Raw genomic sequence first — 19,914 nt, forward strand, 5'->3', positions numbered from 1 at the left:
CAGAGCAGAAGCTCTGTTGGAATGTACCATACAGTCAAACTTCGTGGAGTAAAGTGCATGATTTTTGTGTCAAAAAGAGTAGTTCTGTAGAATACTGTTCTTCTTGCAGGTAAAGTTTGGCGGTTAATGAGTGTAAGGGGCGGCTGTTTGGTAGGTGCTGCGAAATCAATAAGTCTAGTTACTGGAATTTTCCAGGAAGTTGGAAGCAATGCACTGGAAATTGGAAACTTTCACTTGGAAGTCTGGATTTCCAGATTCAACCAATCAGTCGAACATTGCGGTTAAGCAGTCCTTGGGCCTTTGTGGAAGATGAATATTTTCTCCAGCTTTGTCAGATGCACGCTATTAGATTCTTGTGCATGCACAGTTTCTGTAATTTTGCTTCTTGTTGTGGTCCAATATGATAAATATTACAAATATATTGCGATGACAATGCTGCTATGAAATCCAGATGCCTATCTCCGTGGTGGAGTGGTTATCACTGCGTGCTGCTACGCTAAGGTCTCAGGTTCGAATCCCAGTGTTCATCGTGAGTGTGCCTTCATCAAATTCATCATGCAGGATACCTGTCAAAACACAGGTGCACATGTGCAGAAGTTTCCCATGTTTAGGCAGATGCAAGTCTGGCAATCACTCTGCTATGGAACGTTGACATGTTCAGACACGAATCGTGACAGTGGAGGCGTTCATCCTAACGTAAAGCAAAGCGTTCCATTTCGTGAAAATTTCCATTTTGAGACCTCGTAACAATATAAACAGCCTTGTACTAGGTCAGCATCTCTCTTCTTAACCTCTAATTTTATATCAATATTAATAAGAGTAACAAAATGATAAAATGTGTTAAAAATCAAATCCAGGTCATTCAGCGTCAAGTCAAGGGCATTCAAGTTCAAATCAAGTCAATGTGATTCGCGGTCAAATCAAGTCAATGTGATTCGTGGTCAAATCAAGGTTGCTTAAGTTCAAATGAAGTCAAGGTCATTTATGGTTGAATCAAGGTCACAGGGTCATTCAAGATCAATTCAATATCATTGAAGGTCATTGTTGGGCATCCAAGGTCATCCAAGGTTAAATCAAGTCAATGTCATTCGTCATTCTTGGGCATCTAAGGTCATTCAAGGTCAAATAAAGTCGTTTTCATTCGAGATCAAATCAATAATACATATTATAATAATGTGATCGGTTCTTGCATTTGTTGCTGTTCATTGACATGTCCAAGGTGGAATCCAGTTGCGTTCACCTTCTGTGTGATGTTACAATTGTATTTTAGATTGCTATTGAAAGGCACTGGTTTCATCGCAGACACCAATGATTATCTTCCAACTTCTATATTTTTAGTTGCTTTTCGTTATCAATAAATTTGCTCAAACAGTATTAGCTTACGATCTATGATATAGATATTATCACTAAGCCTAGGCCTATACTTTTAATGTTTGTAGGTAGCCTCTCGATTGCGTAGTGGTAACGTCGTCGCCTTCTAGTCAAGGTGGCCCGGGTTTGATACCCGGTGGAGACACATGGCACAGTGGTTCGGATCCCACTTTAAACTGTAGGTCCCGTAACGAATTATGGATTTATAATTTGATTAGAGTTTCTCTAGAAGCTTCAATCTGACCGAGGGTCATTCACTTGTTTTCACCAGCTGTCTTATCCTCTGATGTATTTTAATTATGTAGAGTCAAGTGTGTACAGACTTCCTGAAACATTGGAGTAACAAGAAGCAAACAGGTAAACAGGTAGCAATTTGCTTACTTTAATCGGCGTGATGGAAGTCTCCACTGGCAGGGGTTTAGAGGGCTTGCTAGAGAGACACTTTTGGAATTGAATTGAGACAGTCAGGAGTACTTTTGGGAGTCTTGGAAGGAGAATGGTCAGCCTGACTTAGGTTGAGCAGCAAGGAGAAATCTGGAGAGAGTCAGTATTATTTTACACTTCGATCTTCGATTCGGTCATCCATCTTCTAAGCATATAGAGTGTCTGAACCTTAAAAGTCAGTCTGGAAGTAAATGGAGTAGTTCCCTCTCTGTCTAATACATGAGTTTTGCCAATAGCTCTGTCCTTCTCTACCACCGCTGCGTTGCCAGATGTTACAAAATTTACAAACTGTAAAAGTCAAAAATTTCAAACAGTGAAATCATTATCCTGTAGAGTTTTTTATGTTCTATTTACTGACGGCATTATATAACCTGTCATAATTCATGTGATCTGACTTTTTCATAATTATGCAATTTTGCAAAACGATTAATTTTTTTCTAGTAAATACAAAAGCAATAAATATGAAACCGCTTGAACAACTTCGCCAGTTTTTTTTCTACACGATCTATGATGTTTGTAGATATGATATTCTTCGCCTGAGTGAATTAATTTGCTTACGAGGAGAGTTATATATATATACATTGGATATTTTGTATAAATCATCAGACCGTAACACGAAAAAGTTGGTTAGCAAGAAACTTTTCGGTTTGTTGCGATACACGTGCAGACCAAACGAGAAAAGTGCTGACCATGTAAGTTACATATTTCGTTTAATAATGGATAGAGAAGCAAGCTGGAAAAAGGGGCAGTATTGGTAAACTTTGAGGTAAAGAACGCATAAAAGTTATGCGCGTGCTAAATCACTTTTTAAAGTCAATGAATATCAGCTAGGCGGTTAAGACAGCGGCTGATGTTACCGAGGGTTCTGAACGTCTTATATACAGAATACGAAAGGAAGAAACCGAAGATACTCTCAGAACACCGGTGTAACGGGGAATTCGGACTCCGTTGAAAAGTGACTGTACAGTCAATTTTCTACGCAGTCCAAATTCCCCGTTTTCGTGACGGGGAATTTGGACTCCGTAGAAAAATGACTGTACAGTCAATTTTCTACACAGAAAAATGACTGCCCTTTTCAGTTCCCGTCAATTAAGCAGGGGGTAAAATATCCCCGTAGAAAAATGACTGCCTGTCAATTCCCACTTAAAAGAGGGGGTACAAATTCCCCGTAGAAAAGTGACTGCCCAATTAAATCCTGCTTATATTAGGTGGGGGTACAATTTCCCCGTAGAAAAGTGACTGCCCCCTTAAATCCTGCTTATATTAGGAGGGGGTATAATTTCCCCGTAGAAAAGTGACTGCCCAATTAAATCCTGCTTATATTAGGAGAGGGTACAATTTCCCCGTAGAAAAGTGACTGCCCCCTTATATCCTGCTTATATTAGGAGGGGGTACAAATTCCCCGTAGAAAAGTGACTGCCCCCTTAAATCCTGCTTATATTAGGAGGGGGTATAATTTCCCCGTAGAAAAGTGACTGCCCCTTTAAATCCTGCTTATATTAGGAGGGGGTATAATTTCCCCGTAGAAAAGTGACTGCCTGTCAATTCCCACTTAAAAGAGGGGGTACAAATTCCCCGTAGAAAAGTGACTGCCCAATTAAATCCTGCTTATATTAGGTGGGGGTACAATTTCCCCGTAGAAAAGTGACTGCCCCCTTAAATCCTGCTTATATTAGGAGGGGGTACAATTTCCCCGTAGAAAAGTGACTGCCCGTTAAAATCCTGCTTATATTAGGAGGGGGTATAATTTCCCCGTAGAAAAGTGACTGCCCTATTAAATCCTGCTAATATGAGAAGGGGGTACAATTTCCCCGTAGAAAAGTGACTGCCCCCTTATATCCAGCTTATATTAGGAGGGGGTACAATTTCCCCGTAGAAAAGTGACTGCCCTATTACATCCTGCTAATATGAGAAGGGGGTACAATTTCCCCGTAGAAAAGTGACTGCCCCCTTATATCCTGCTTATATTAGGAGGGGGTACAAATTCCCCGTAGAAAAGTGACTGCCCCCTTAAATCCTGCTTATATTAGGAGGGGGTATAATTTCCCCGTAGAAAAGTGACTGCCCCTTTAAATCCTGCTTATATTAGGAGGGGGTATAATTTCCCCGTAGAAAAGTGACTGCCTTAGTAAATCCTGCTAATATGAGAAGGGGGTACAATTTCCCCGTAGAAAAGTGACTGCCCTATTAAATCCTGCTTATATTAGGAGCGGGTACAATTTCCCCGTAGAAAAGTGACTGCCCCCTTATATCCTGCTTATATTAGGAGGGGGTACAAATTCCCCGTTGAAAAGTGACTGCCCCCTTAAATCCTGCTTATATTAGGAGGGGGTATAATTTCCCCGTAGAAAAGTGACTGCCCCTTTAAATCCTGTTTATATTAGGAGGGGGTATAATTTCCCCGTAGAAAAGTGACTGCCTTATTAAATCCAGCTAATATGAGAAGGGGGTACAATTTCCCCGTAGAAAAGTGACTGCCCTATTAAATCCTGCTAATATCAGAAGGGGGTACAATTTTCCCGTAGAAAAGTGACTGCCCCCTTATATCCTGCTTATATTAGGAGGGGGTACATATTCCCCGTAGAAAAGTGACTGCCCCCTTATATCCTGCTTATATTAGGAGGGGGTATAATTTCACCGTAGAAAATTGACTGCCCCTTTAAATCCTGTTTATATTAGGAGGGGGTATAATTTCCCCGTAGAAAAGTGACTGCCCCCTTAAATCCTGCTTATATTAGGAGGGGGTACAATTTCCCCGTAGAAAAGTGACTGCCCCCTTATATCCTGCTTATATTAGGAGGGGGTACAATTTCCCGTAGAAAAGTGACTGCCCTATTAAATTCTGCTAATATTAGAAGGGGGTACAATTTCCCCGTAGAAAAGTGACTGCCCCCTTATATCCTGCTTATATTAGGAGGGTGTACAAATTCCCCGTAGAAAAGTGACTGCCCCCTTAAATCCTGCTTATATTAGGAGGGGGTAAAATTTCCCCGTAGAAAAGTGACTGCCCCCTTAAATCCTGCTTACATTAGGAGGGGTATAATTTCCCCCTAGAAATGTGACTGCACTATTAAATCCTGCTAATATTTGAAGGGGGTACAATTTCCCCGTAGAAAAGTGACTGCCCCCTTATATCCTGCTTATATTAGGAGGGGGTACAAATTCCCCGTAGAAAAGTGACTGCCCCCTTTATTCCTGCTTATATTAGGAGGGGGTATAATTTCCCCGTAGAAAAGTGACTGCCCCTTTAAATCCTGCTTATATTAGGAGGGGGTATAATTTCCCCGTAGAAAAGTGACTGCCCTATTAAATCCTGCTAATATGAGAAGGGGGTACAATTTCCCCGTAGAAAAGTGACTGCCCTATTAAATCCTGCTAATATGAGAAGGGGGTACAATTTCCCCGTAGAAAAGTGACTGCCCTATTAAATCCTGCTTATATTAGGAGGGGGTACAATTTCCCCGTAGAAAAGTGACTGCCCCCTTATATCCTGCTTATATTAGGAGGGGGTACAAATTCCCCGTAGAAAAGTGACTGCCCCCTTAAATCCTGCTTATATTAGGAGGGGGTACAATTTCCCCGTAGAAAAGTGACTGCCCCCTTATATCCTGCTTATATTAGGAGGGGGTACAATTTCCCGTAGAAAAGTGACTGCCCTATTAAATCCTGCTAATATGAGAAGGGGGTACAATTTCCCCGTAGAAAAGTGACTGCCCCCTTATATCCTGCTTGTATTAGGAGGGGGTACAAATTCCCCGTAGAAAAGTGACTTCCCCCTTAAATCCTGCTTATATTAGGAGGGGGTATAATTTCCCCGTAGAAAAGTGACTGCCCCTTTAAATCCTGCTTATATTAGGAGGGGGTATAATTTCACCGTAGAAAAGTGACTGCCCTATGAAATCCTGCTAATATGAGAAGGGGGTACAATTTCCCCGTAGAAAAGTGACTGCCCTATTAAATCCTGCTTATATTAGGAGGGGGTACAATTTCCCCGTAGAAAAGTGACTGCCCCCTTATATCCTGCTTATATTAGGAGGGGGTACATATTCCCCGTAGAAAAGTGACTGCCCCTTAAATCCTGCTTATATTAGGAAGGGGTATAATTTCACCGTAGAAAATTGACTGCCCCTTTAAATCCTGCTTATATTAGGAAGGGGTATAATTTCACCGTAGAAAATTGACTGCCCCTTTAAATCCTGCTTATATTAGGAGGGGGTACAAATTCCCCGTAGAAAAGTGACTGCCCCCTTAAATCCTGCTTATATTAGGAGGGGGTATAATTTCCCCGTAGAAAATTGACTGCCCCTTTAAATCCTGCTTATATTAGGAGGGGGTACAAATTCCCCGTAGAAAAGTGACTGCCCCCTTATATACTGCTTATATTTGGAGGGGGTACATATTCCACGTAGAAAAGTGACTGCCCCCTTAAATCCTGCTTATATTAGGAGGGGGTATAATTTCACCGTAGAAAATTGACTGCCCCTTTAAATCCTGCTTATATTAGGAGGGGGTATAATTTCCCCGTAGAAAAGTGACTGCCCTATTAAATCCTGCTAATATGAGAAGGGGGTACAATTTCCCCGTAGAAAAGTGACTGCCCTATTAAATCCTGGTAATATGAGAAGGGGGTACAATTTCCCCGTAGAAAAGTGACTGCCCCATTAAATCCTGCTTATATTAGGAGGGGGTACAATTTCCCCGTAGAAAAGTGACTGCCCCCTTATATCCTGCTTATATTAGGAGGGGGTACAAATTCCCCGTAGAAAAGTGACTGCCCCCTTAAATCCTGCTTATATTAGGAGGGGGTATAATTTCCCCGTAGAAAAGTGACTGCCCTATTAAATCCTGCTAGAATGAGAAGGGGGTACAATTTCCCCGTAGAAAAGTGACTGCCCCCTTATATCCAGCTTATATTAGGAGGGGGTACAAATTCCCCGTAGAAAAGTGACTGCCCCCTTAAACCCTGCTTATATTAGGAGGGGGTACAATTTCCCCGTAGAAAAGTGACTGCCCCTTTAAATCCTGCTTATATTAGGAGGGGGTATAATTTCCCCGTAGAAAAGTGACTGTCCCTTTAAATCCTGCTTATATTAGGAGGGGGTATAATTTCCCCGTAGAAAAGTGACTGCCCTATTAAATCCTGCTAATATTAGAAGGGGGTATAATTTCCACGTAGAAAAGTGACTGCCCCCTTAAATCCTGCTTATATTAGGAGGGGGTATAATTTCCCCGTAGAAAAGTGACTGCCCCTTTAAATCCTGCTTATATTAGGAGGGGGTATAATTTCCCCGTAGAAAAGTGACTGCCCTATTAAATCCTGCTAATATGAGAAGGGGGTACAATTTCCCCGTAGAAAAGTGACTGCCCTATTAAATCCTGCTTATATTAGGAGGGGGTACAATTTCCCCGTAGAAAAGTGACTTCCCCCTTATATCCTGCTTATATTAGGAGGGGGTACAAATTCCCCGTAGAAAAGTGACTGCCCCCTTAAATCCTGCTTATATTAGGAGGGGGTATAATTTCCCCGTAGAAAAGTGACTGCTCCTTTAAATCCTGCTTATATTAGGAGGGGGTATAATTTCCCCGTAGAAAAGTGACTGCCTTATTAAATCCAGCTAATATGAGAAGGGGGTACAATTTCCCCGTAGAAAAGTGACTGCCCTATTAAATCCTGCTAATATGAGAAGGGGGTACAATTTCCCCGTAGAAAAGTGACTGCCCCCTTATATCCTGCTTATATTAGGAGGGGGTATAGTTTCACCGTAGAAAATTGACTGCCCCTTTAAATCCTGTTTATATTAGGTGGGGGTATAATTTCCCCGTAGAAAAGTGACTGCCCCCTTATATCCTGCTTACATTAGGAGGGGGTACAAATTCCCCGTAGAAAAGTGACTGCCCCCTTAAATCCTGCTTATATTAGGAGGGGGTATAATTTCCCCGTAGAAAAGTGACTGCTCCTTTAAATCCTGCTTATATTAGGAGGGGGTATAATTTCCCCGTAGAAAAGTGACTGCCTTATTAAATCCAGCTAATATGAGAAGGGGGTACAATTTCCCCGTAGAAAAGTGACTTCCCTATTAAATCCTGCTAATATGAGAAGGGGGTACAATTTCCCCGTAGAAAAGTGACTGCCCCCTTATATCCTGCTTATATTAGGAGGGGGTATAATTTCACCGTAGAAAATTGACTGCCCCTTTAAATCCTGTTTATATTAGGAGGGGGTATAATTTCCCCGTAGAAAAGTGACTGCCCCCTTATATCCTGCTTACATTAGGAGGGGGTACAAATTCCCCGTAGAAAAGTGACTGCCCCCTTAAATACTGCTTATATTAGGAGGGGGTACAATTTCCCCGTAGAAAAGTGACTGCCCCTTATAACATTTGAATGAGTCTACCATTTGAGTAGGGTGATAAAGGTGTCCTGGGTTCAATACCCGGTGGAGGCACATAGTAATTCGGATCCAACTTTAAGCTGTGGGTCCATTCTTGATTAGACTTAGTGTGCATAAATTAAAATGCTGACTCAATCAATCCATCAATCAAGACATTTGAATTGCATTTTCTTGAAACATTTTGGACAACAAATTTGTACACAATGTGTGTGTGTACTTTCACAAATAAATAGGTATCTCATCATAAATATACTTCTTATATAATCTATGCATAACTAACAAAAAGTAAAACACTTTGTCCCTTGTGGTAATTATATTTATTTGAAAAGCACGACGAGAGCCCGTAGAAGCGATATTTTAACATGGAAATATTTTATAACTTGTAAAATATAATTGAAAGTGGTTGCTTCCACATATCCGTAGTAACTCTCGAATTTAAAAATTACATTGATGCATTTTATGATAGAACCTTTGATCAATTTTTAAAATAATCGAATACACACGTTATTCGTGTTATGAGGTTGATAAATCATAATTTTGTTACACAGAAACATATATTACATATAAACATACTTACACACACCAACATATTTATGTACACACTAATCATATTTTCATATGAACAAATAACAAGATACATCTACACACAGACTATAGTTTTAATTGTAACATTTTGATCAGAATCAATACGATTCAGAAACACCAGGAGTACACAAGCCAAATAAAACAATTGTTTTAACTTCAAAAAAATTGTAAAAACTTTATCAAATACAGACATTTATAATTTCGTTGTGGTTTGCAACTAACCTATTACATATTATTCACCATGTTTAACACATGAAGGAGTCAGTGGATGATATTCTTAAGCCACATGTTTGATTTTTATGTTGTTGTTGTTGAACATACCATCATGCACAATAAGCAACCCACTGTCCAAAAAGTGCGAGACATTGTTATTTTTCTTTTCGAATGGCAGTATAATATGTACATCACTGAAGTTTTTGGCTCTCCAACCAGGTGGTCATCTGTGTAGTGATATAGTCATAAGCCACACTTTCCCGCTACGTAGGCTGTACATGCACCGTTAGAAAACATGGATTTTGGAGACAATAATGAAGGAAGTGACGAGTCACATCTTTTTGATAGTAATAGTGGAAATTTCTGGCACCCGTCAGGTAGCAGTTCAGTGTGGAACTCATCCTTCTGTACGTGTAATTATGAAATAGAGTTGTGGTTATGTTCGCTGTGGCTTGTGACTATCCGTTGAAAGTTTATATGCTGCATAAAACATTGATTACTACAATCCTCTGATCACATTAACTAAATATAAAGTATATTTTCTTTCAAGCTAGTAAATATCTATGTCAAACGTGATTAATTAAGGCAGACGTCCCATTAACTTGAGCCGACCAGCTGAAGCATTGCCACAAAAATCCACACTTTCAAGGAAAAGGCAGCTGAATCGCCCACGATAGAACAGAGAGAAAGCAAAATGGAGACGTAATAGCGGATGCCAATAAGTACCCGATAAAACAAAGAGTACGGGACATGCTGTTAGTTTAAGATATTCCTTCGCTTGTTCCAAGAAATGTACGACAAAATGCTGAGAGAGTATGTAATATCACAACGAAATTATAAATGTCTGTATTTGATAAAGTTTTTGTATAAATTGAAATACATCACATATTATATTAAAATGCACTACAGCATTATTGAAATACATATTTAGTGAAAAGTGATAAATCATAATTCTCATGCTATATGCATTGTATATTATTTTTTTGTTCAATTTTTTTGAAGTTAAAACAATTGTTTTATTTGACTTGTGTACTCCTGGTGTTTCTGAATCGTATTGATTCTGATCAAAATGTTACAATTAAAACTATAGTCTGTGTGTAGATGTATCTTGTTATTTGTTCCTATGAAAATATGATTAGTGTGTACATAAATATGTTGGTGTGTGTAAGTATGTTTATATGTAATATATGTTTCTGTGTAACAAAATTATGATTTATCAACCTCATAACACGAATAACGTGTGTATTCGATTATTTTAAAAATTGATCAAAGGTTCTATCATAAAATGCATCAATGTAATTTTTAAATTCGAGAGTTACTACGGATATGTGGAAGCAACCACTTTCAATTATATTTTACAAGTTATAAAATATTTCCATGTTAAAATATCGCTTCTACGGGCTCTCGTCGTGCTTTTCAAATAAATATAATTACCACAAGGGACAAAGTGTTTTACTTTTTGTTAGTTATGCATAGATTATATAAGAAGTATTTTTATGATGAGAAACCTATTTATTTGTGACAGTACACACACACATTGTGTACAAATTTGTTGTCCAAAATGTTTCAAGAAAATGCAATTCAAATGTCTTGATTGATGGATTGATTGAGTCAGCATTTTAATTTATGCACACTAAGTCTAATCAAGAATGGACCCACAGTTTAAAGTTGGATCCGAATTACTATGTGCCTCCACCGGGTATTGAACCCAGGACACCTTTATCACCCTACTCAAATGGTAGACTCATTCAAATGTTTTGATGAACATTCAAATGAGAAAGTTGTACGTAATAATTAAGTCAATGATGAGCCAGATACCAGAGTTATAAAGGCTTTATACGACAATACAGTACATCTAATTTCCCTACTGTTTTGTGAAGTAAATTAAGTAAGCAGCAACTTTTCTCCGTAGCATTTTGTATGCAATTTCTCATGTAAGAACTAATTATTAGAACAGTAACTTCTCTAGGGGGAAATTATACCCCCTCCATATATATTAAAGATAAAAGGGGCAGTCACTTTTCTACGGGGAAATTGTACCCCCTCCTAATATAAGCAGGATTTAAAGGGGCAGTCACTTTTCTACGGGGAAATTGTACCCCCTCCTAATATAAGCAGGGTTTAAGGGGGCAGTCACTTTTCTACGGGGAATTTGTACCCCCTCCTAATATAAGCAGGATATAAGGGGGCAGTCACTTTTCTACGGGGAAATTATACCCCCTTCTAATATTAGCAGGATTTAATAGGGCAGTCACTTTTCTACGGGGAAATTATACCCCCTTCTCATATTAGCAGGATTTAAAAGGGCAGTCACTTTTCTACGGGGAAATTATACCCCCTCCTAATATAAGCAGGATTTAAAGGGGCAGTCACTTTTCTACGGGGAAATTGTACCCCCTCCTAATATAAGCAGGGTTTAAGGGGGCAGTCACTTTTCTACGGGGAATATGTACCCCCTCCTAATATAAGCAGGATATAAGGGGGCAGTCACTTTTCTACGGGGAAATTGTACCCCCTTCTCATATTAGCAGGATTTAATAGGGCAGTCACTTTTCTACGGGGAAATTGTACCCCCTTCTCATATTAGCTGGATTTAATAAGGCAGTCACTTTTCTACGGGGAAATTATACCCCCTCCTAATATAAACAGGATTTAAAGGGACAGTCACTTTTCTACGGGGAAATTATACCCCCTCCTAATATAAGCAGGATTTAAGGGGGCAGTCACTTTTCTACGGGGAATTTGTACCCCCTCCTAATATAAGCAGGATTTAAAGGGGCAGTCAATTTTCTACGGTGAAATTATACCCCCTCCTAATATAAGCAGGATTTAAGGGGGCAGTCACTTTTCTACGGGGAATATGTACCCCCTCCAAATATAAGCAGGATATAAGGGGGCAGTCACTTTTCTACGGGGAAATTGTACCCCCTTCTCATATTAGCAGGATTTAATAGGGCAGTCACTTTTCTACGGGGAAATTGTACCCCCTTCTCATATTAGCTGGATTTCATAAGGCAGTCACTTTTCTACGGGGAAATTATACCCCCTCCTAATATAAGCAGGATTTAAAGGGGCAGTCACTTTTCTACGGGGAAATTATACCCCCTCCTCATATAAGCAGGATTTAAGTGGGCAGTCACTTTTCTACTGGGAATTTGTACCCCCTCCTAATATAAGCAGGATATAAGGGGGCAGTCACTTTTCTACGGGGAAATTGTACCCCCTCCTAATATAAGCAGGATTTAATAGGGCAGTCACTTTTCTACGGGGAAATTGTACCCCCTTCTCATATTAGCAGGATTTAATAGGGCAGTCACTTTTCTACGGGGAAATTATACCCCCTCCTAATATAAGCTGGATTTAAAGGGGCAGTCACTTTTCTACGGGGAAATTATACTCCCTCCTAATATAAGCAGGATTTAAGGGGGAAGTCACTTTTCTACGGGGAATTTGTACCCCCTCCTAATATAAGCAGGATATAAGGGGGCAGTCACTTTTCTACGGGGAAATTGTACCCCCTTCTCATATTAGCAGGATTTAATAGGGCAGTCACTTTTCAACGGGGAAATTGTACCCCCTTCTCATATTAGCAGGATTTAATAGGGCAGTCACTTTTCTACGGGGAAATTATACCCCCTCCTAATATAAGCAGGATTTAAAGGGGCAGTCACTTTTCTACAGGGAAATTGTACCCCCTCCTAATATAAGCAGGGTTTAAGGGGGCAGTCACTTTTCTACGGGGAATTTGTACCCCCTCCTAATATAAGCTGGATATAAGGGGGCAGTCACTTTTCTACGGGGAAATTGTACCCCCTTCTCATATTAGCAGGATTTAATAGGGCAGTCACTTTTCTACGGGGAAATTATACCCCCTCCTAATATAAGCAGGATTTTAACGGGCAGTCACTTTTCTACGGGGAAATTATACCCCCTTCTAATATAAGCAGGATTTAAGGGGGCAGTCACTTTTCTACGGGGAATTTGTACCCCCTCCTAATATAAGCAGGATATAAGGGGGCAGTCACTTTTCTACGGGGAAATTGTACCCCCTCCTAATATAAGCAGGATTTAATAGGGCAGTCACTTTTCTACGGGGAAATTGTACCCCCTTCTCATATTAGCAGGATTTAATAAGGCAGTCACTTTTCTACGGGGAAATTAACCCCCTCCTAATATAAGCAGGATTTAAAGGGGCAGTCACTTTTCTACGGGGAAATTATACCCCCTCCTAATATAAGCAGGATTTAAGGGGGCAGTCACTTTTCTACGGGGAAATTGTACCCCCTTCTCATATTAGCAGGATTTAATAAGGCAGTCACTTTTCTACGGGGAAATTAACCCCCTCCTAATATAAGCAGGATTTAAAGGGGCAGTCACTTTTCTACGGGGAAATTATACCCCCTCCTAATATAAGCAGGATTTAAGGGGGCAGTCACTTTTCTACGGGGAATTTGTACCCCCTCCTAATATAAGCAGGATATAAGGGGGCAGTCACTTTTCTACGGGGAAATTGTACCCCCTTCTCATATTAGCAGGATGTAATAGGGCAGTCACTTTTCTACTCGGAAATTGTACCCCCTTCTCATATTAGCAGGATTTAAAAGGGCAGTCACTTTTCTACGGGGAAATTATACCCCCTCCTAATATAAGCAGGATTTAAAGGGGCAGTCACTTTTCTACGGGGAAATTGTACCCCCTCCTAATATAAGCAGGGTTTAAGGGGCAGTCACTTTTCTACGGGGAATTTGTACCCCCTCCTAATATAAGCTGGATATAAGGGGGCAGTCACTTTTCTACGGGGAAATTGTACCCCCTTCTCATATTAGCAGGATTTAATAGGGCAGTCACTTTTCTACGGGGAAATTATACCCCCTCCTAATATAAGCAGGATTTTAACGGGCAGTCACTTTTCTACGGGGAAATTGTACCCCCTCTTAATATAAGCAGGATTTAAGGGGGCAGTCACTTTTCTACGGGGAAATTGTACCCCCTCCTAATATAAGCAGGATTTAATTGGGCAGTCACTTTTCTACGGGGAAATTATACCCCCTCCTAATATAAGCAGGATTTAAGGGGGCAGTCACTTTTCTACGGGGAAATTGTACCCCCACCTAATATAAGCAGGATTTAATTGGGCAGTCACTTTTCTACGGGGAATTTGTACCCCCTCTTTTAAGTGGGAATTGACAGGCAGTCATTTTTCTACGTGGATATTTTACCCCCTGCTTAATTGACGGGAACTGAAAAGGGCAGTCATTTTTCTCTGTAGAAAATTGACTGTACAGTCATTTTTCTACGGAGTCCAAATTCCCCGTCACGAAAACGGGGAATTTGGACTGCGTAGAAAATTGACTGTACAGTCACTTTTCTACGGAGTCCGAATTCCCCGTTACACCGGCAAAGAAGAAGTCGAAAAGAGTGGGGAAAGGGAATAATGCCAGAACGAGAAAATACTATGGAACTGGGTCCATCAAGAGAAACAGAAGATTTTTTGGAGGATGTACAGTCATTTCCAGACGAGGACAGTAGTTACGCTTAAAGGTACGTGAGCACACTTTGTTATTACTTTATTTTCCGTAAAAAATATATCTTAATGTTTGTTTTTGCATTTATTTAATTCTGTTTATGTAAAGGATATAGCATTCAACGAAAGAAGTAACAATAGTTGCGTGTATTACACATATATACGACGCACGGTTTTAGAAGCGATATCGGGCGGAGTTACAGAGAGCGTGTCCTTGGCGACCAGCCAATAGCAGGAGTGTAACGTTGTACAGTTAGGAAACTGCGGCGAGCAAGTTAAGCGCCGTGTTCTGTAACTTTTTTTGCGCGCAAGAAGTTCTTTATAAAACTCGTCTCTTTAAGGTTCATCATTGCATGGGATACGACATTATGAACCTGACTGTCAAAGTCCCATGCATTTCCGTCGCCTACAACCGGAGATATCGTTTCTCGAAGAAACAAGGGAAACAGCGCGTCTCTACACACACACACAATGACCCTTCGTTTTCCTTCAGTGTTCCGTTTGTTTATTTTTATTTGCCACCTTGTTAACCCCGCTGAGTTGTGTCTTGGTAAAACTATGGGTGTCAAATTCGGCCGAATATGAACAATGGCCCTTCATTGTCGTGGGCGTTTACGAACATTGCGAGTGTGAGTCACTTTCAGTTCAGCGTTTTCGTAACAAGGGCGGTGTAAGATAATTGTACTCGTAAGCCACGAAGAACAGTTGTGAGCGTGATTCAATATGTCCCTTATTGATTGAATAAATGTTGGTTTATTTTACTTCGCTTTTCTGCTACCTTTGGCTAATCGCAAAGATTAGGATGGATGATGATATGATGAAATTGATGAAGGGACACTTACAAACACCTATGCCCAGGCCGGGATTCGAACCCGGGACGGCGTCGTAGCGCGCTGTGAAGTCCAGCCCTTATGGTCGATAGTTATGCAATAGTGTGTGTTCCGCGAGTGTTACTTAATAATTTCGCGCCGGCCCCCATGGTGGAGTGGTTAGCATATCGCGCTACGACGCCAGGGATCCCGGGTTCAAATCCATCATATCATCACTCATTCCCATCTTCGCAATTAGCCAAAAGTGACAGAAAAGTTAAATAAAATAAAGTAAAGCAAATCAAATTAATAATTTCGCTCTCGGAACCTATTACAAGTAGTACAGGCACCAAGGGTAAAATATTACGTTCACAAGACAGAAATCTTAGTTTTAAACTGTATTCTTGCTTCAAGGAATTGGCGTCGGAAGAAGTGCGTGCTGAAACAGTGTTTTCTCAGAGTCGAGAACTTACGGCTAAAGCGTGTGGTGTCTGTGTGCATACTGTGTTACGTATTATAAAACAGGGTAACGTATCTACCACAGAAATCGGTAAACTCCTATTCAAATTTTCTGGGAAACATGCCAGAAAACAGAAACGAGAGTGATGATGGTCTTGCAGTTCCTCTATAATAAATACCTTCAAACTTCTTTCAGGTACGAGTTTCTCTTATATGCTGCAGTGATATGATATAATCCTGTGTAGAATTCTATACTGCATATTTCATTGTACTCAAATATCAATTGCATGCATTATATATAAAAAGCTGAATATTGGACACGGCGAAATCTCGGCGTTTCCTTTCCGCTAGCAGTTGGTTTGGCAGCAGCGCGACAGCACTGGCTGGGTATTGGCTGAACTCATGTTCCTTCTAAAAGCGTCGAAATATAAACATTTACATGCAAATTCTGAGGCAACTATCGTTTTCCCCAAAATACATCAAATACATACATTTTGAAGATTTCCTATACGATATTAAGGAAGTAAATTTGTTGGAATCATTAGCGATTAACAGCGACTCGATGCGCCTCCGTTTGTTGATCTGGAAACGCCGCGTTCCATTTAACTCATACTGATTTTTAAGGTTGAGACGTTCGATAGAGGTTATTGTCGTCACAAAATTAGCAATCTTTTTCTCCCCAAAACCAAAACCTCTTAACCCACACTTCATTTCAAATGTTTTTGTTTCGAAATCGTAACGGCCGCGATACCATAACAGTTTCATGATTTTCATTTTCAAAGATCAAGAAATGAAATGTGCATTGGGATTTACCTTATTCCGGCCTTAAAAAAATAGACGATTACCTTTGGGGCACTCGTGACAATTTGACTCATCCGACTGGTCCTCACAGTCCAGGTGACCATCGCATCTCCAGTCGTTTGGAATGCAGCGGTTGAAGTCGCAACTAAATCCATCTGGGCACTCTGGAAGAAAATGGAGAGAGCATTTAGAAAAAGTGTTCTCACATAAAATAATAAATTCGTTAAAATTAGCTTCTTATATTAAAACATAAGGTGTCAAAATTCCCGGAAAAATTTGGTATGTACGTAAAAATCTTTTTGAATATTTCGCTGCAAGACCCTTCCACAGAATGTATATATATATATATATATATATATATACATACATACTTATCGATAATAAAGCCTATTCTAAATGTTTTGGATAATTTTGCACGCAATTTTTTTTCTGGAATGTTTTTTTGCCCGAATTGTTATACGAAGTTATATAGGTATGCTTTATTCGAAAAAAAATTGGCGCGAATTATTATACGGAAAATTTTGAGTACAAGTTATTGAGTGGAAAATTTTGGCTGTGAGTTATTATATGGAAAATTATGAATCCAACGAATGTTACGGAAACTATTTGATGCAATATATTATACGAAAAATTTTGGGTTCAAATTTTTATAGGGAAAATTCTGGTGCAAGTTATGATATGGAACATGTTTGGATACAAGTTATGGAAGTTATGGAATGAAAAATTTAGTGAATAAGTTATAAAAGTTACCCGTGCACCGTGTCATGATAGAATATTTAGGGAATGTGGGGGTTGGGTTCGCGATCTAAGTCATTTTGGAAGTTATGTGATCAGCACCACGCTCCGGCCGCATTTACGCCTTAGGGTTGTCACCAGGTACACATTGATTTGAGACTGGGTGAGCCCCGGAGCCGCTTTATGCTGGGCCAAGGTCGAAAAAATTCCGGCCTTAGATCACCTACACCGGGAATCGAACTCGGGTCTCCCGTGTGGTAGTCAGACGCCCTACGATTATGGAAAATTTTATGTACAAGTTGTCGAATGGTATGGGAAGTCTTGGATGAAAGCTGTTATAGGGGAGAATGCCTTGAAAGTTTTGATTGTATGTTATTGCATGGGAAATTTTGACCGTGTATTCAATACGAAATATTTTGGGAGCGGTTTTTATTTCGGAAACTTTGGATGCTAAATGTAGTATAATTAAAGCAAGTCACTGACAAGATGTAGCGGTACTAATGAATGTAACAGAAAGAAATAGCTCAGAAAGTAATTGTGAAAGTCTGAAGTTACAAACTACATTGTCGACTTTGTGTCCTCAAGCTTTCTGGATGTCGTACAGGGGCAGTAAAAACCACATATCCAGAGGAATGTGTTTCGAGTTTGAAAGGAAGACATAAACAACAATGGTGGAAGCAGGAAGCAGGGCAAATATGGCGGAGAAAAACCGCCGAGATGAAGGATGCTGGAGAGATGTTGAGGAGACGTTTGTTTGTCTTTTCCTCGGGGCAGGCTGGCCAACTTCTCGGAATGACCAGCGGGCACTCATCTCAAGGGGCTGCTTGTTGACTTTCCATCCTTATTGGTCTTCGAGTCCTTCACTTTGACCTTCATTTCTTCCTGGAATTTTCCTTCCAGGATGTCTCCATGAAAAAAATTCAACGGGAAACAACCCATATCTTCCAGCAAACTGAACGTAACAAGGATATGTATTGAATAAATGCAGGAGGTTTCCTTTGAGAAGTTGAGCAAGGTTCCACGAAGGCTTCAGTGTTATCTCCTTGTACATTCACGAGCAACAGTGGGTTCAGACTTAAACTCGATAGGTCGATATTCGATATGTCGATATTCGATACGTGGATAATATCGATATATCGACGTTGATATCTCTAGTATATCGACGCTTCGGTATTTTAATAATATCGACTCTACATCGATATATCGCACAGCCCTACTTCTGAAATGTTTGTTTCAAGCGTCAACTTCACGTTACAATTACTTGAGAACTACTCGACGTATTCTTAATTATTTTTCCCCTACTTTCAATTGCACTAAAAATAAAAATGGGGTTTCCATTAAAAAAACGTAAGTTTGTGTTAAAAATCGTACTTCCTTACGCAGTTGAACGTATTGTGTCCACTAATTTCATGAGCCCCCTCATACCTTTGTATCTTCTAAAGTAGTTTTTCAATCTTTATTGTTGTTGCCGAAATATTTCCGGTGGTAATTTTAGGTGACTCACCCTGTATAGGGTGTACCAGAAGTGATAGCGAAAACTGAAAGTGTAAAATGTACACGATAGTAGAAGCAAAAAAATCTCAGTGAACATGGGGTCCAAAACGAACCATTTGTGAGATAATTGCGAATGTATCAGGGGCGTATATTCTAGGCTAGCAGGGCTATCTGCAAAGCCTGACGCCTAGAGAGTATAATACAGAAGAAAAAATTATTAGAAATTATGAATAAAATTACTCATTTCAATAGGAAGATAATCGCGATTCTGGAGTTGGCAACCTCATTACTTAGGAGATTGCAACCTGTTTGGCGTTGACAAACGCCGAGAACGAGCGAAATTGGAGAGTGTCTAACCACTTATATATGACCTAGTCTTCTCTCTTCCTACATATCCTAGAACCAGGTGTCGTAATGAGATAGTCCAGATCTTGATGTATGGTTACGATTAGACACTGACTTCATTGTTTGAACACATCGTACGCTTGCTTCCTCGCGCACTCCGAGGTTTCGTTGTTTAAAACTGAACACTGTAGAATATGTAACTAAATGTACGGTACCATAGTCCTTGGTAATAAAGCAACAGTAATGTCTAGCGAGGTGAATCTTTTAATTATGTTTTTTGTTACTAAGTAGGACTATGACACCTGACATGTGAAAGCGCACGATGTGTACAAACAATCAAGTCAGTACCGGATCGTTAACATACATTCGCAATTATCTCGCAAGCGGTTCGTTTGGGACCTCATCCTTATTAAGACTTTTTTGCTGCTTCTTTACTTTTCACCGTTTCAGTTTGGGTTATCACTTCTGGTACACCCTGTATACAGTGTGTTCATTGATTGTAGGCACAAATATTGTTTACTGTGCTACGCCCCCCAAGTCATTCAATAATGCGATTTCTAAAATGTTAAATATAAATTAACTAGTTTATAATATTATGATGTCATAAATTGTTTTCACGCAATTTTGTAATGCGAATGGTTATTGACTAACCTGAACATTACTTGGGGTTGCTAGGAGATATGAGTTGTTGATTAGAAGGTTGAGATAATTTGATAAAAATGTATGATTCCGGGATCTCACTC

The 19,914-nt window shown here is 39.9% G+C and overlaps 1 protein-coding gene across 1 annotated transcript in view; it reads right to left on the reverse strand.

The window, feature by feature from the left end:
• Positions 1-19,914, reverse strand: part of LOC145977782 (atrial natriuretic peptide-converting enzyme-like) — a 202,600-nt gene that overhangs the window by 46,564 nt on the left and 136,122 nt on the right. The window contains exon 9 of the mRNA XM_083110058.1: positions 16,642-16,761. Coding sequence (XP_082966184.1) covers positions 16,642-16,761 — 120 coding nt within the window. The remainder of the gene's footprint in view (positions 1-16,641; positions 16,762-19,914) is intronic.

This window comes from Lepisma saccharinum, chromosome 23 (genome assembly GCF_977018435.1).
Source record: "Lepisma saccharinum chromosome 23, izLepSacc3.1, whole genome shotgun sequence".
Lineage (NCBI taxonomy): Eukaryota > Metazoa > Arthropoda > Insecta > Zygentoma > Lepismatidae > Lepisma > Lepisma saccharinum.